General features: G+C 35.3%; 1 protein-coding gene across 2 annotated transcripts in view; it reads left to right on the forward strand.

The window, feature by feature from the left end:
- Positions 1-18690, forward strand: part of CSMD1 (CUB and Sushi multiple domains 1) — a 1108435-nt gene that overhangs the window by 1043950 nt on the left and 45795 nt on the right. For both annotated transcript variants that reach the window (XM_033053649.1, XM_033053650.1), the window contains exons 53-54: positions 6175-6348; positions 9496-9669. In XM_033053649.1, coding sequence (XP_032909540.1) covers positions 6175-6348; positions 9496-9669 — 348 coding nt within the window. The remainder of the gene's footprint in view (positions 1-6174; positions 6349-9495; positions 9670-18690) is intronic.

Below are 18690 nucleotides of genomic sequence, written 5' to 3' on the forward strand. Positions count from 1 at the left end.
AATGGCCCATTGAGTCCCACTGTGTGACTGATAAAATTACTTCATCCCATTGGAAATTGCTCCAGCCAAGTGGAAGAGCCCAACATTTCTTACCAAAATAAAAACAGAGGTTTTGGGACACTAAAAGAGCCCCTTTCTCCACTGGATTCCGGAGGAAAACCGGATTTCTCCACATCACCACTGGACCTCCAGAGGGAAACTGCACCTTCTGCAGGAGCACTGCTTCAACTGAATCACATCTGTCACTGCAAGCGGACTGCAGCCACCATTTAATGGGACTGCTACCAAAACCCTGACTGACAGGGTGTCAGGTTGTATTCTGACTTTGTCAGGGTTTGGAGTTTGTGCTTTGTAGTACTGTATTTCTGTTTTAATTTTCTTAGTAAAGAACTGTTATTCCTAATTCCCATATCTTTGCCTGAAAGCCCCTTGATTTCAAAATTCTAATAATTTAGAGAGAAGGGGCTTACATTCTCCATTTAAAAGAGAAGTTCCTGCCTTTCTCAGCAGACACCTGTCCTCCAAACTAAAACAGCAACTTTTTGTTCTTTGTCCATATATAACCAGCACCTGATTATAAGCCGCACTTCTGGGTTCAGACCAAAATTTTAGTCAAAATGGTGCAGCTTATAATCGTGAAATTACTGTAGTGACCACTGTCTCATAGAACTTACCTAACTACTAAATGTCAGTTCATTGTTAGCGACTTCCAGCAAGATGCAGTTGTTTCGGGTAAATTTTGTGAAAATAAAGAACACTTCTCTGGCATGATATATTTTCGCCCCTTATTGTTCAATTTAAAATATGCTATATTAAGAAAGAAGTCATTTTGATTCCAGAAATAAGCATAAGATAACATAAGCATAGGGAATAGACATAAGCAGAGTGCACTAATTGCTGCTTTTTTGATATTTAGAGCAGTAAAGAAGGAAATTAAATTTTTTTTACCTAGTAAAAAAATTACACTGAGGTGCTGCTTAGGGGAATGTTATGATTCAGCATTACTTTTTCACATGTGTGTGTTCATCAGTTCCACAGTGGAAGTGTACAAAGGTTTATATAAAAAGAAATCAGTCATCTACTGGTGTCAGGATATCCCTGGACTAAGGCTGACTGACATTTATATATGTTGGAACTGCAACTATGAAGATCCATCAGCCCAAAACTTTTATGTGTGAGAGTATTTTCCACATATTTTTCTTCTGTTCTGAACATGCAAAATAAGAGCTATTATCCCTGTAGGCTTTTCCAGTGTGTTACACCACTCATTGCCAGGGTATTGCCTAACACCTGTGTGTGATGAATTCAAGCATAAAGATAGGTATTAGTATTCATTCATTTTGTATAACCCGAAGTACTACTTCGTAATCTGATCAATAATAAGAGTATTTAGTACTTATGTACTACTTTTCTTTTTTGAAAGGCTATATACAGGATAATTTAGCTGCCAACATATGCGAACTAAACAATGCACAAGTCACAATGGATTCTACTTATTATATAAATCACTCTTGCTCATGAAAGGCTGGAAAAGAGGTTCTTTTCTTCTATTCTGACTATTGAGAAATAATGTTTACACTGAACATCCCAGAAAATTAATTCTCTATGGTAGTCATGAGTTTAGATTCAAATAGTGCAGAGATGGAGAAGAATTTTACTATAGAAGTATAGGACTTACATATATATATATATATATATATATATATATAACAATACCATTATTATTCTGAAAGTCAGTTTAGAAACAATACCTTTTAACTCTTTGGGAAACAGTCATTAAGTTATGAGATCTCACCTTTAGGAAAGACTGTGTCTATATGCACCTTGAATTTAATTTGTATTAAGTCATCCGTTTCTTCTCCAGGAGTAATTTGGTGCTGGATTTTGTTTAATTCAGTTATTTTACAAATTCCCATGGAAACTGGTATTGATTACTATTATCTGCGTATAGCTATTAACTATTTTTTTCCCGCCTATCTGCATTCTACATTTTAAATTATTTTTACATATCTATTCCCACTTGTAATGAACACAGGACCTCTTGAAGGAGCTATTACTGTAGTAAAAGCATTGCTTGATTTATGGTGCCTCCCAAATGGTTTTCTAAAAACTTGGAGAGACTTTAGTTCCTATTTGATTGATTTCATTGAATGAAGTCCTGTGCTTAGAACTGTTAAATGCATGGATCTACTTTACCAGACAAAAAAGATCACATTTAGAGCCAGAAGGTTTAATCACTACTTAGTCTTTCCTATTTCAAAATCAGACAGGCTCTATAGTGATAAAAATATTTTACAGCTCTGAGTGTGAAAGTCTAAATGTGAGTTACCCCATGACTGCTGCAGAAAATCTTAGTTCTGCTACTAAGCCCCTTCCTGTCTCACACTCTTTCACATAAGGTATATTAATACCATGTTCTTCAGACACTTAATTTAGATGCAATTAAGAATACAATCCAAGGTGAGTGGAACTATGTAGGCTCCTCCAGAGAGCAATTCAAGAAAGGTAAATTCTTAAATTTTAAAGCTAGATTATGTGAATACTGCTAGTTGAATATTCCTGAATTTCAAGGACAACATGCCCCAAATTTATTTTGGAGGTACTTTTAAGACTTACTGGAAGCCTATAAAAATCAGAAGGCAAACACCCAGGGAGCTCTGAATGAGCCTTTCCATTTCAAAGGAATTATAATGAGTTAGAGATGGTTTTTATCTACACTGTACCTACATTAATATAACTCAAGACGCCTATAGATGAAAATAGATATCAATTTATGTTACCCACTGATATGTGTAGAACTAATTTATGATTTCAGGTTAAATGAGTACACTAATTTCTGCATTTTAGGAAAAGATTTGTCAATTCCTTATTATTTGTCTCATAAGAAAGCTAAAATCAAGGACTGTAGTCAATGAGTCCAAGGCTCAATATAAGACCTAAGTCTTCAGTTTGTTAGCATTACATGTATTTTTTTATTGATTATACAAGCATAAATATGAATTGTTAGGCAAAATTTCTTTCATTTTCACTCGCTCACACCATTGATAATATGTCTCTTTCCCTTTTTCCTTCCAAGAATATTTGCAACTATAAGTCACAAAACCGATGTGTTTTTATGCATGCTTTTTGTGTATGGCTCACCATAGGTTCATATAGGGCTTAGGGCAAATTGGAAGCATTTAAATTTGCCTAATTCTGTCTGCAAAATCGGTGGCACCTAATTATGGATCAGTGTGTTTTCCTGAAAAGATATTTTTCCCTGTGTTTGTACACCTTTCAGGTGCAAAATTACACAAAACAGCTCAAGGACAGACTTAAAATCTAAAGTTGAATATAATCTACTCAATTACATCTTTTAATTTTATTATATATATAATACCTTAGATTTATCGGTATGAAAATGTGCTGCTGTGGATTGTAGTTAGGTAAAAATATCTAATTCTTTAATTGATAACTCATAGGTAAATTGCAGTATAGTGTTGGCTTATGTTTTGAAATTCTTATTAAAATAAAATATAATTATTTGTATCTTGCTTTCCAAGTGTTTTAGAATAACACTGCTGAACCAACCTTGGTGTATATGAAGAAGTTTCTAAATTCATTCTAGAGGGTGTATTTTACTAGAAAAATCCCCTCAGAGCATTCTTTTCTTTAATTTTAGTTGACAAGAAAATTACATGCAGTTTGTGTCATTGCAATGCTCTTTCAGTTCTTGATAGGTTGGAATAATTAATCTAAATGAGTCAAAATTCCCTGAAAAATCATTAAAAACAGTAGGTGGAATGATCTGTAAATGAAATTACTCACATGAGAAGTCCAGCAACTTGTTAAATCCCCATTTAAGAGAAAATGCATAATATTTTTCTTAATGCCAGGTGGTGCATTTTATCTATCTGTCTTCTTGAAATTCCCTGTGGTCCTGTGTCTTTCTTCTGTGCAACTACTGTTTTCAATTCTTCACTATTTACATCTAGAAAATGAAAAATCCCAAATGTATTCCTTTCTATTTCACCTCGCTCCGGAAAAAATAGGGAGAAAATATTAGGAAGTAATTTCTATGCGTAGGGAAAATAAGAAGATAATTGGGAACAGGCAAGATGGAAGAATCAAAAGGAAACCTTGATAATCTTACTGCATTTCCAGTGACTGTCTAATGAGATGTAGATTTTAGCAGTAGATTTCTTTCACTATAGCTTTTGAAGCAGTTTCGCCTTGCATCCTTGTAGCCAAAGTGAGATGGGATGAGACTGAAGGGAGGGTCTGCAAAATGGATGGTAAAATAATTGAGCCAGCAAACTCTAAGGTTATTGTTTCTTGATTTGAAGTGTGACTAGGAGCCAGTGGATACTAAGAATGAATAGAAAGGCCAATACTATCCAGCCTCTGTAGGTCACTTGTATAACAAACTGGGATACAGCTGCTGCAAGTTTGAAGGTGTCACGAAATGATGGGAGAACAGTTGATGTGTGGATTGTAGTACTGCTAGACAGAGGGACTTTTAGAATCTGGAGCAAGGGGCCAACAAGAACCACATAAAGTTCCAGAAAGACAGATAGAGAATCCTGCACTTTGCCTTGAATAAGGCCATTTGTGAGTATTCTTGGAACTGACTGGGTAAAAACAATCTTCACAGAAACCACCCAGGTGACTGAGTGGAGAGGCTGACTAAGAGTTAAAAGTGTGGCCTTGCAGTAAAAATATCACAGACTGGAGTGTATGAGCTCCAGTGTAGTCAGCAGGTTATGGTTATTATTTCCTCTTCAGCACTCATGTGGAAAATTGTCTGTAGTTTTTGTGTCCTTCACCATACCAGAGAAATATTGCAAAATGAGGCAAGTCAGGGGAATGACCCATTAAGGGGCCACAGGGTGGAGTATCTGTTAGACAAGGAGAAGCTGAGTGAGCTGGAGGAGAGAGGAGGTAAAGGGGATCATATTACTAATTTGGACTGAGAACAATAAGATTAATTATTCCATGACACATTTCAAGGAGAAAAATATACTTGCAATGTCCTCTGGTGCCATATTCTCTGTTGTAAGGGGAAAAGTAGCTGTATAACTAGTGAAATCTTGCATTCATACTCTCTTCCTTAAATTTGCAGAATACCACAATGCCTTCTTAGAGGCATCAGAAATACAAAAATTAGGATTTTTATAATAATCCTCCATGTATGAAAAACCTAACCAAGTGGTGTATGTTTTATTCCTCTAGTGTTTTAGAGGAGCCATTAGATGTGAATGAAATATACATAATAAAGGGGCTTTATTAGAAAGGAGATTGAATCCCGAAGAAAAGTTACAAACAAGTTGCTCTTGATGGATACAGCCTGTCGGAAACAGAAGTGATCACACATGCACACAGCCCATTGTAGCTGCAGTCTTGAGGCCTAGGTACCAGTCCCCCTCAAAATGAGGACAGAACACTTTCAGATGAAATTACTGCAGTTCTAATTAATCGGTGTCTTCACAAAACAAACAAACAAACAAACAAACAAAAACCTATAAAAACAAACAAACAAAACTTTTTCTCCTCCTTAATCAGCAAAGAGAAATAGTTTTTTTTCTCAGCAACTCTGTTTTCAAACAGAATGAAGAATCCAGAATGAATTAAATCATTACTTGGCTTCCTCACTACCAAGACTGCTATTATATTGGAATAATGGATTTTGCAATGTTTTAACAGCAACTGAAATAAGGAGGAAACAGTGCTGGCAGACATTTCTTCCTGTTATTTCCTTCTGTCTGGAAAATGCCTATAAATTCATATTCATGTCAAAATTATAGTAAGCTCTTCTTTATATTGCCTTGAAATTTAGTCAGTACCAAAAAAAATACCCTACTTCTACTTTTTATTATGGTGAAGTACCTTAGTAAGGTTGCCTTTTTCCTCATGGAGGTCTCAACTTGCACTATTATTTTGTAACAGAATTCTCATTTCTGTAATTCATTATTTTCTTCTTCAAAGAAGTAGAAGAAATATCATCTATAGGTTTTATATCTGAGAACTTGTTATACACAGTGCAGTAGTTGACTCTAAATACATTTTTTATTGAAAGTTGAGATTTTGGCTTTTTTAATTGTAAATTTTGTCAATTCTTATTTTTGATGTTTTGCTCAGGTTGTTTTGTTTTGATGTTTTATTTGGCATTTTTGATGTGTTGTTCTTTCATTGTAGCTGGTCACTGTGGCTCCCCAGACCCAATTGTAAATGGTCATATTAGTGGAGATGGTTTCAGTTATCGTGACACTGTAGTCTACCAGTGTAATCCTGGCTTTCGACTTGTTGGTACATCTGTCAGAATTTGCCTGCAGGACCACAAGTGGTCTGGACAAACTCCTGTTTGTGTCCGTAAGTACAATTAATTTTTCACTGAATCATTGCTAGTATTTCTAACATAATCAAATATTAACAGTGGTTTGCATGTTCAAATGTTTTGGGTTCAGATCAGATATTTATTGGTCCTACTGTCAGTTACAAGGGTTGTTATGATCCAGTTTCTAATCTAGCACAAACTTGTTAATATTTTCAGTAACTCCTAATTTCTATTTTTTTCAGAAACAGGATGTCATAGACTTTGAATACCAGGCTGCAACTGTGTAACTTAATCTATCACTTTCTCCTTGTCCAGGCATAGTTGTTATGCCAAGTATGGGCTTGCTGAGCTTCTCCCTTTTTTTCACCAAGAATAGAAATTCCTTTGTATATTTTCATTGCTTGGAGGACAAAATTGGACTAGTGTTCATCTGTGCAGTTCTGATGGTGACCACCCATTTTTTTCAAATTGGCCTCAAGTTCACTAACCAATGCAAGCCAAGGCATGCCATTGGATTATGCTACATCTGTTAGAAAAGATGTTAGCTTTTTTATAGCCTTTAATATTTTCTTAATTCACCTGTTTTTGAAAATCCCATAATTAAGTGCTAGAATTGTGGAGTCTCTCCCTCTCTAGTTCCTTCTTTGTTTGTGTGGCAGATTATCTGACACTTTATGAACCATCAGCCATTTAATCAGTTAAGTCCTATTTATCTGTTTTATATTTTATTACTTTATTATGTAGTTGATTTTATTTCCTTTTCAGTTTTATTAAAGAACCCCATTTTTATACATATTCTTGGGGTTTTTTTACATATTATTGTTATTTTATATCAACTGTTTCAGTGTTGCATTTTTTAAGATGTCTGTAATTCAGACAAGTATTGTCTACACAGAGAGAGTCACTAAGATGGTCAGCTTTTCTGTTCAATACATATTAGACTTCTAAGTGTCAATATTTTCTTTCTTAGGGTAAATTGAAAATTTTTGCTTTCATACAGGGGCAGGAAATATCTGCCAAGTGTCATTGTCGTTTTAAAACCATATTTGCATCTTCAAGTGATTTATATTCATCAAGAGAGAAATGTCACAACTAGTATTGTTACTGTTAGTGCATTCGACTGTGCGGTGAATAAAATCCCTTCAAAAGAAAGGGGCAAAGCTTGCGGGGCATGGGAGGGGCAAGAGGCTGCTTCTTCTTAAATTGATGTTATCATTAGTGTTATGAGAAGAACTGGCATCAGTTTCTGTTATTACAGTTTGCCTAATGCTTTCCATTGCAACATGGTTTTCTTTTGCTAAACTAGACTTTAGACTAAAAAGCCATGCAAGATGATTTTCCTCCTTTGATTAATTTATTAAGAAATTTCCATTTAAATGAGACTCTAATTTCTGAGATATAAAGTGTAAACATACTGTTCACTAATGCTAGAAATATGTTCTATTGAAATACTCTCCTGACTGAGAATTGTGGAATCTGGACTAGAAATGTGGTGGGTTGATCTTGGCTGGATGCCAGGTGGCATAAGCTACTCTTATTCCTCTCCTCAGAAAGGCAGGGGAAGAAAATAAGATGGCAACTTACTAAAACAAAAGGGAATGGCTGCACATGCAAGCTTCCCATGAACAAGCAATGTCTGGCTGCTTCCCAGCAAAGAGGGCTTCAGTGTGCCTGATGGCTGCTCCAAAAAACATGTAAATAATGTATGATACCTCCCCTCCTTCCCTGCTGCCATCCTGCCTTGCCCCTTCATTCTTCTTCCTCTTAGCTTTTATATCTGAGGTATAGAACATCCCTTTGCTCAGCTGACCTGTTATTTCCCCTTGTGAGGTTGCAACTGCTCCCAGCCTACCAGTGGGAAGGTGGAATGTTGGGGAGACAGCAGTGGTGCTGTGCAGTGCTGCTCAGCAGTAGGAAACAGTGGGGTTTTATCCACACCTTTCTAGCTAATGATACCAAAACATCCATCTCGGGTGGGTGCAATACAATGGCAGAGATATTAGGGGCTGTTCCCCTGAAAATTTGCCCCAAATTGGTCTTTATTTTGCGAGATTTTTGCAGAACATCACATCTTTTTATATTTTTAATTTACTTTGGAAGGATTTTTAGATTTGTAAAGGGCCAGGCATTGTAATCTTAATAAATAATACTTAAGGAAGCAATTGTAGCTCTTCACCCAGGACTATTTAAGATTCTTAGTCTCATATAAAAGGCAGCCTCCTTCATCTTGCAGATATTCTGATGTAAAAGTCTTTCCCCATCTCTTTACTGGATAAACAGGTGGACTACACTTTAGCCAAGTATTCTCTGAAATGTCTTTCCACTTGCTGCTTATTGAGATTTATTAGGAAATGAGAAGATTTCTGCTTAGTTCCTTGTGAGTAGCAGCACAGCAGACTCAAAAAAACCCAAAACTATGCATAGGCTATTTGAAAGTATGATAGACATCACTAGCACAAAGTTGAGAAGTTCTGTTTGTACATGTGTCTATATGTACATTCTGACTTTACATTGTGTCTATGTTTTTCTATAATATTTTAATGTCTTGTCACATGGAAAACCAGAGTTTGACCATAATAACCTTATTTTTTAAGTTCTATTTTAGCAAAATCAACATGCGTAATATATAATGGGAAAGATTTGCTCCCAAAAATGATTTCTTTATAGTCATAAGAAATTTAGATTAAAAGAATCACTACTTCAGCAAAGCAATGCAAGATCCTTGAAGCTGGACTGCTTTGGAACTCCCGAATGTTCTGAAATAGTACATCAAATTTGTTTGGCTCTACTACATGTTTAAGCTTGTCTGAAAAAATATTTTCCTTTATTTGTATTAGTAGGAATTTTAAGATGCATTTTTAATGGTCTAATACATATCAAATGTGTGTGAAAGTGCAGATATATATATATCTCTTTTAAAATATATATGTATTTCAATTTATTTTTATTACAATTTTCAACATAAGTAGGTTCTAAGAGTTTTATTGGAAAAAAAGATATTTTTCTCCTGGCAGTTAGGAATTCTCAATAAATATATCCTATTCTTCTTCTTATGTATGAATGTCAAAGATAAATTCAGAAGGGGGAAAAAACCCTAAAATCAAAAGCCAGAATGCCAAAAGAGCTCCAACGTGCAAGTGGTTAGTGGTTAGAAGCTAACCTGCCTATTTTTCTTCTAACAGCAATCACATGTGGACATCCTGGGAATCCAGCTCATGGAATGACTAATGGCAGTGAGTTCAATTTAAATGATGTGGTAAATTTTACCTGCAACACTGGATACTTACTTCAGGGTGCTTCTCGAGCACAGTGTCGAAGCAATGGGCAGTGGAGTAGCCCTTTACCCAACTGCAGAGGTAAGAGTTTTACCCAGCCTCAAAAAACTGGGATATAAGTCACAAGCCAGTCCTATAGGAACTTATTCTCACCTTTATTTGAGTATCTGCATTTCTATGTTGGAGATTGTTGTTATGGCTGAGTATTGGAAAAGCCTAGACTTTTCAGTATTTTACCTCAAAGTTCTCAGACTGCAATCACCAGCATTTAGTTTACAGACATATAAAGTGAACTTGGTATCACAGAAGTTATATTACATCAATAAATCATAGTTGCCTGTCTAGCCTGAATTAGGTGAATTTTAATACAGGTTCCACAAATGGTCGTTAGGAAATTGAATATTTATGTATCCAAACATTATTAATTTTGTTTCCTAGCAACACATTCTACTTGATTTTTTTGCAAAGATATCTGAAATTGATTCCTGGTGTGCTATGGGAAAAATGGGCATGTTTGAGAGATGAGAATGAAGCAAAGATTTGTGTTAGAAAATCTGTATGAAATGTGCATATTAGGAAAGGACAAAAAACTCACAATCTACAATTCTCAGATTGAATTCTTTATCCAGATCCCAGTAGAGTAATTAAGATTAAAACTTTCTGAACTTAACCTGTTTTTACTCCTTCCATTTTTGACCAATGCTTTTTTTAATTTCTTTATCTTTGGGCTATTGTTGCAGAATATGGAGCTAACATCTCTTCTTTGGTCTGTTCCACCAATATCTTGATCAGACATTAAAATATGTTCCCTAATTTATTGTTTTTATGCTATATGCCCCAAAATAACTTCTACTGGTATAGCACAAGCTTTCTCAATGCTGTATCCATTAAGATACTGATATTTAATGATATTGTGAAACATTTTCTTTTGGATCACTGAGACAGACTGAATATCTTCTGCCTACATCATAATTGTAAACTGGCAGAGAAGTGAAAGGCAGGACATGAGGTAAATCATGTAAGATGTACTGAAAGATCTCAAAGGCCAGGGCAAACCTCTTTGTGATACTGTATATCCTTCAGTGCTCTTTTTGTGAAGGCTCTGGGAGGAAATGTATTTTAATGGCTCTAATTTACAAATGTTTTTCCTGGTCATATTCAAAACTGGAATTATCTGGGTTCATTTATAAATGTTAATAGCAGTGCCAATTTCCAAATATGTAAACCAAAAACAAATTTTAAAATGCTGTTTCTGGAAAGAATCTGATGGCTATGTCTTCTGTGGAACATGAAAAGAAACAGAACACAAAAATTTCTCCAGAAATGCAGTGGTTACTAAGCTTTTCTTAAATATTATCTTTCACTAGACAAATGTTAAAACACTGTAAGTAGTATGCTTATTGTTCTTTGTAATTTGTCTTTTATGGGCTAAAGGAAAACGCAGGAAGCAAAGTCATTCTAAGGATGCAATATTGGGACTAAAAATGATGTAACAAGAACATAACTTTGACTATTGTACCTTTATTATCCACCTGTTGGTTTATTAAAAATCTTATTGCATTACAACTGTTGTTTCTAAGAATAATAATTATCTTTGGTGATTAACTCATCATAATATTTCAGAGATAACTGATGCAATTTCAGGCTCAGTGTGTGTGGAATTAGATCTTTCATTCTCATTAAAACAATAAAGAGATGGCAATTCCCTCAGTCACGACCCTCAGAATTTTTTTGAGGTAACTAACACAACAATATAATTATTGTAACAGAGAAACAAGAACTAGTAAACTGCTCCTATTTAGGCATGTATTTTTTTTCCCTTTTATACTGTTTTCTTTTGCTAGGCCTAAGTGAACATGCTCTCCTGTCTCATCTGTGAGACATTTAAGTGAGATTTTATTTGTTAGATAAGCATACTTTTTCACTTATACTGTAGACGCAATCAGAATCTGCTCTGTTTGACTGTCAGAGGCAGAGAATAGAACAGCTTTACTGAAGTTCAACCCCATTTACAAGCTGAGTTAGTCAGCCATTTACATTGAACTCCATTACATTTATTAAAAGGAAAACAAATCAAAATGAAAGCAAGGAAAAACCATGTAAAGACAATGTAAAGATTTTTTTATAAAGAACATAAGAATTAGGATGCTTACAGTTACCACAATATTATTTCAGTTGTGTCCTGTCTACTTTCATTGTCCTTTTTAAATTTATTTACATGAATTTGAGTTTGATCTAGGTCAGTTTATGGTCTGAAATCTTGCTTAGGGAAACTGTTTTTACTGAAAGGAGTATTTACTATGATGCAATTCTGCCATGATCCATTCACTAAGGATGGTAAACTCCTACCAGAATGGCCCAGAGTTCTCTTAGTTGAGTATCTACAGTTTTGTCTATACTCATGATGGTGGTAGGAAGCTCGACGTTTGCCATTCACTCAGTGTTTCTTCATTTCATTCCTCACTTAGTATTTCTTTGTCTATAGCAACATATATTTTTCTCTGTCTTGTATCTCTTCCATCATGAACTGCAAGGACACGCCTAATTTTATCACCCGCTCTGTGCACCCAGAGCTCTTTGCTGCTAATCGTAACACTGTAGCTGCTCACCTCTGTGGCCTGGTTTAAATGATTTAGAAGGTTTGAAAAAGTTGCCATGAAGTTTACAATTTGTCCAAGAAACCTCTCGTTCTGAACAGAAACGTATGGTCTAAATGTACATTTACTGTTGTAAATGTATTTGTGCACCAGAAGATATTTAGTTATAGTGTGAAGGGAATATTCAATATCTACTTTAGCTAAAGCATATCAGTGCTAGACCAGTTGTGTACCATTCTCCTAGGACATGCATCTCTGATCTGGAAATGTGGGGGATTCTTATTTCAAATATATGCAAATTTAAAGTGTGTATTATAATTGCCTTGATAATTGGTATTGTTTCTTTGTCTAGACTGGGGTGGTGGGTTGACCTTGCAGTTAGTATATAGCAGTTTCTCTCTGCTGCTCCTTCTCTTCCCTGGTGTGTGTTCTCCACAGGCTGCAGAGAGTATCTACTCCCTCATGCGCTGCCTTCTCCTCTAAACTCAGTGTTCCCTTTTTCACTTCTCACCTGTGTGTGTGGCCTCCTCTCTTTGGTGTATTCTCCCTTTCCTAAATATATCTTCAGAGAAACAAACTTTTCTCATGGCTCACCTCTGACTTGAAGAGAGACTGAGAGTTGGGGTTGCTCAGCTTAGGGGAGGAGGCTCAGGGCAGCGTTGCTTATCATCTATACTTATCTAAGGGACAGTGTAAAAAAAGAGGGCCAGACTTCTCAGTGGTGCTCCCTGAGAGTACATGATGCAAAGGGTAAAGAATCAAACATAAGAAAAAGTTTTTAAAATGTGATGGTGGTAAAACACCTGAATAAATTTCCCCAGAGATATTGTGGATTTTCCACTCTTACAGCTATTCAAAACCTGACTGACAAAGCGCTGGGCAAAGTGTTTAGTTGTCACTTTCAAGTTCAAGTATTCTTGTGTACAGTTTATGACTAAAGACTGTATGTACACCAACTATATTCCTATGTCAAATTTAGTCTTAATGAATTGATTAGAACATACCTAAAGCAAATAATAGTACTTTTTCTGGCATATGTCTTTACTTCTAAAATTACCTTTATTTAATGGGTGGAAAGCATTTGTTTTCAAGTTTATTGTTGCAATGAAATATGAATTTGTTTACAAAGAAAGCAAATCTTCCAGCTCTTTAAATATCCTGCTGGAAAAGGATTGATTCTTGGCAAACCTGTATCATTTAATTCTACAGAGATTTTACATATGACCTTTCTTTCAAACCTCGGTTGAGTTCATCTGAGTCAATAATGAATTTGGCTTCATTTGACTGAGACTGTACAGGAAGTGCTACAAATTAAAAATTGCTGCTTGAAGCTGTTGCAGCAGTTTATTTTATTTTATTTTATTTTATTTTATTTTATTTTGAAACTGAGCTGTTATGTAAGCATAGGAAACCTTGATATTTTTGGAAAATAAAACTGGAGCAGTTCTTAGGTGCACTTTTGCAATGATACATTGCTTCTGTCTGTTGTGTCAATAACAGGTTAAGTATTTAGTAGGGAAAATTTAGTAAGGAAATTTAGATGGGGGGTTTTGACTAAGAATATAGTAATGCACAAAAAAAATCATATTTGCTATTTAAGAACCATGTGATAAAAACTTGTATGAAAAAAAGAATTTTAATATGTTTATATATTCTAAATGCTCCACAAGCACTGAATTGCTTTGCAATGATATTTACCCCTACTCCAGAATGCTTTTATCTGTTCTGGTTAACTGTTTTGACTCAGCAAGTAAAATCCTTTTTCTCTTAGAATCTCCATATTTTTTAGTATTTGATTTGGACCTGTGTTCTGAGGTAATGTAATTCTTAAAACACCCATGCCTTGGGAAAACTATGTTCCCACTGTTTCTGTCACAAGTGAAAAAATGGCATGTTGTGATGTTCAGGTACTTTGTGAGATAGAAACCCCACATTTTCTGAATTATTTAAACATTGATATCTGTTTAAAATTTATATTTAATCCTTTTGATGCATTTAGTATTTTCTAAAGATTAACAATGACCTTTTCTGGAATGTGAAGGTCTCTGAAGTATGACTTTAAATACATCATTTGTAATTCTCCTCATGGACTCTATTTTTACTTTTATTTATTTGATAAAGAACAGGTCAAGTAGTACTTGCCTTTAAACTGGAACCAAATGGCATCAGAAAAATTACAATACCCAGATCTCTGCTGCAAACCTGCCTGAGTGGAGCTTGGTAAAACCTGGATGTGCTACCCCAGAAGTAGTTAAGACTGTATTAAATCCTAAGCCAAGTACGTTCATTGGATTTTTTTCCATTAACATTTTGGGACCAGGTTCCATTTAGTCTTTGGAAGCACAGAGAGCCAATCTCCATGCTTTCTACTTTTCATTATAACTCCTAACCACCAAAATGAGAACTGTATCAGATGGTCTCATCAGGGCAGTGAACTCCTGATTGCACTGCAGGTCATTTTCCCATATATTATTCTTGAAGCAAGAGCTGTTGCATTAAACACCACACTTTCTGCCTGTATTAAGGTAGACTTATATTCATAATCTGTACCAGGAAATGTGGATATCCTTTACTATTTTTTCCTTCAGATTTCCTTTAATCTTTTTATAGATGAGATTTAGGAGCTTTTCTCCTGTTAGAAATATGCTTCTTAAGACCAGAAACATTTTAATGGGAAGACCCACTTGGCAAAGTTGCAGAGGTTTGAGTTAGCTGATATTTTCCAGTGTGCATCAATAAGTCCTGGCTATTTGTTAGTAACAAAGAATTCAAGTTTCTGTTTATTTATACTGCATTTGTGCGGAACTTCTAACTTGAAAGGTTTATCTTTCTTTATCTCATTGCTCATAGATTCTTGAAAAGTTTAATTAGGCTTTTATGTCTTATCAGGAGTCTGATATCTACGAAGAATTGCAAATTTTATTGTGCTCTCTTTAGTGGCTATGTCATTTGAACCAGTGATAATATGTTCCACTCATTAACTGACAAGAAAACCTTTCTGATGGCAGCTGATGGAAAGATAGGAGAGATTGAGACTGGTGACCAATTCTTCTTACCCTAAGTTAAAGCAGCTCTGAATTTAAGCAGTTTTTCATCTCTGGTGTAGTCAAGGATTTGTATAAGCTGAGAAATGCATTTTGTTCACCTTTGTTTTTTTCCAGAGTCAGAGGCCTTTGTTGTGGCTTATTTATACTTAACTGTCAGATATACCTAGCCTGGTCATATTGATAGAATGCTGATATTCTTCAGAAGGATAACTTGCACTTGAGTAAGTTTCCTAAATAAGGAGGTGAGGTGCCATGGGAGATGCCATACAGTGTCAGATATTCACCTGATCTGGCAGAGATACCCCTCTTTGGAGTGAAACCAGCCTGGAGATTAGGCAAAGATACTTCAAAAGGCAGTAGAAACATCTTTTGAGGCAACAGAAGAGTTCCTCATCCAGGTGAAAAACAATGCTCACTTTGAAAAAGGATATGAAAAAAAAACTTTAAGTCATGATTCCAGAATTTGTACTAGTCTGACAAAAGCTATTGTGTTAGTATTACTTGTTCATAAATGCCCAAAAATGAATTTTGCATGCAGAGAACACAAGAGAAAAATAACAGGTAAATATTTTATTCTTCTGGTCAATTTGCTATTGTAATACCTTGCAAAATCTAAATAATTTTGCAAAAAGTAAATATATTCTAGATACCAACATTAATGCAATATTTTCACATAAAAAATGTTTAAAAATACTATTGATAGTTACAAAAGTGTGTAAGAGATGCTTAAGATTGCTTCTGTCAAGGCAAAAAAAAAAAAAAAAGAGTGAGAACAAGAAACAAAATACTATGAATGATGTACTTTTTTGATGATCATTCAACTTTTTAACAGAAAGCTGCCCTAGACAACTCTGGCATGGTCTTTTAACTTTGTCCTCAAGGGTTTGAATCTACTCAGTGTGAGGTTCCAAAGTTAACAGGGCAGACTTGGAGTATTCTCCAGCTTTTCTCAGAAGACTAAACCAAGACTGACAGAAATCATTTCCCATGGAACTCTTGACAGGTGTCATTGAGAGAAAGCAATCTCAGTCTACTCTCAGTGTGATTTACAATTGAGTCCCCAGGGTGAAAAACAATTGGGGAAAATACTGCATTATTTCTGTATGCCAGCCAACTCAAATTCTTTTCTAAAGTACTACTTACTGCAACCCTTTTTAGCAACAGCATACTTGTGTATAAATTTAAAAACTGATAGCTGATCTTAAGTGGCACTGCAGGCATAATTGTGGTTACTTTTTAACTTGAGGGATCATATTCCCTTCCATAATAATTTTATGAGACTTCATGTATGATGCAAAAATTTTGTTCACAGAGTACATGCAGAAATTATGCATTTGGTGACTGTTTTGTATGTCATTCATCACTGAACTGTCTAAACAGATACTACTGGTACTGGGGTGAAAACTCTGTATCACACAGGAAAATTGATACTTTGAGACTGCAATATATTCCTTGAACATTCCATATTTCTGGTCTGCATGGAAAATTAAGTTTTTCTGTTCTCCCTATTGACTTGAAAAATAGTTCAGTTAGAATTGCTTTTGGGTAGCTATGAGTCAAAATATATTCATGAAACAAATTTTAAATTTTTAATACTGACTTTGCATAAGCAAACTTGGCACGATTGCCTGTTAAATCAAAGATTTAATTTTAAGCAGTTATATGTTAATGTTTTATGTTACTAGTGTTATGTTAATAATCTCAACTTCACTAAACAAAGGTACAGCTCTGGTGAGTACAGTAATTTCATGTCCATAAGGCGCACCGGACTATAAGGCGCAGCCCCCGGGAGTCGGCAAAATTTGCAACTTTGTAGATCATATAAGGCGCACCAGACTATAAGGCGCACCTTTTTTTTTGCAGCGAGGCTCCACCCCCAGTTTCCCCCACGCAGTTGCTGGCTGAGGCCCCGCCTCAAGCCGGCAGCCATGGTACCCAGCAACCATGGGCCCCGAGGGGCGGTGCCGCGGGCCCCCAGGCCTGCCTCCACCCGGCTACCATGGCACTTCCAGCTACCCCCAGGGCTCACAGCTCACACTTCCGGGGTGGCAAACATTGCAACTTTGTACATCAGATAAGGTGCACCGGACTATAAGGCGCACTTCCGGTTTCAGGGGAAAACTTTAGTCAAAAGGGTGCGCGTTATAGTCGTGAAATTTCTGTAATCCATAAGATAAGAAGACTATTTTAAAATAATTGTATTCATAAATCTACAAAATCTTCAATAAATGACAGAATTTTGCAACATTCATCAGATTTTTCTTCTGTTTCAAAGAATATTCTGGCATTAAAATTTAAATAATTTGAACTATTACTCTCAATGTTCTCTTTCAACTAATCTAGTGCATGTTTGAGTTCAATAGCAATAATTTTCTCTCAATTGCAGTGAAAAATAAGCACTTTTTGGTTTTTCTTTTGAACAAAATCTAAAATGGCATTTCACTGTGTATTTTACTGCTTTTTCCTTTACATAATTTTTATCTGTACTTTTTATTTGTATTTCATTGTTTATCTCTTTGATCTAGAAATAAAATAGTCATTCAATATTATAGTTTAAAAAATAGTACTTTTTGCTGTTCTGGAGTTCCCACAACTACCAAATGAGATTTCTGTGTGACTGATAGTCTATGATGCCATGACTACATGTTGTCTACATTTTTGCTCTGGAAGGCACTTTCTTTAAAGGTTTGTGCCTGTAGATCTCTACTGTTGTCCCCATTCCATCAAAGAGAATACCAAAACATCTGCAATTTCATTCTCAGAAAAAACAGCAAAACATCAACAAAACCCAAACAAAATCAACAAACAAAACCCCCTCAAACCAAACAAATCCAGAACCCAAACAAACTATCAAATAAAACCACCCAAAAATCCCACCAGAAGTAAATAAAAAATACAGTTTGCATGGAGAAAGATTCTTTTGACATTACAGAAACTTCATGTGATAAACAGTGTGAATCTTGTCCTACAACTTGGGTAAAATTCGATAGTATGTGTCCTCATGCAAATTTCCACTAGTTTTGTGTATTCATTAATGAAATTTTACTGTAAAAGCGTATGTCCTGTTTAAGCTGAGTGTGCCCAGTTTCTAGCACTATATTCCTGAGCTAAAACAAATATGGATAATATTAAATGCAGACTACTAAACATACATCTGTACTGTGGATCTCTGTGAGTACAGCAAGGAGTTCTATTTGTACCAGGATAAAATTTCTAATACAGAGAATATTTAAATATGATTGATATATTGATAAGATGATGTAAATTCACCTTTGGACTATTGGCAGAGGAATGTAATTATTATTTTTCCACGGGATTTTACATATATTATTACAACCATAAAGAAAAATTCCATCTCTTTTTATTTGTATCATTTAAGGGAAGAACTACTCTTGAAGGTGTAATTGCTAAACAGGTAGGTATCAGTGGAATGGAAAAGTGTTGTTTTACCACAGTTT

Source organism: Catharus ustulatus, chromosome 3 (genome assembly GCF_009819885.2).
Source record: "Catharus ustulatus isolate bCatUst1 chromosome 3, bCatUst1.pri.v2, whole genome shotgun sequence".
NCBI classification, from domain to species: domain Eukaryota; kingdom Metazoa; phylum Chordata; class Aves; order Passeriformes; family Turdidae; genus Catharus; species Catharus ustulatus.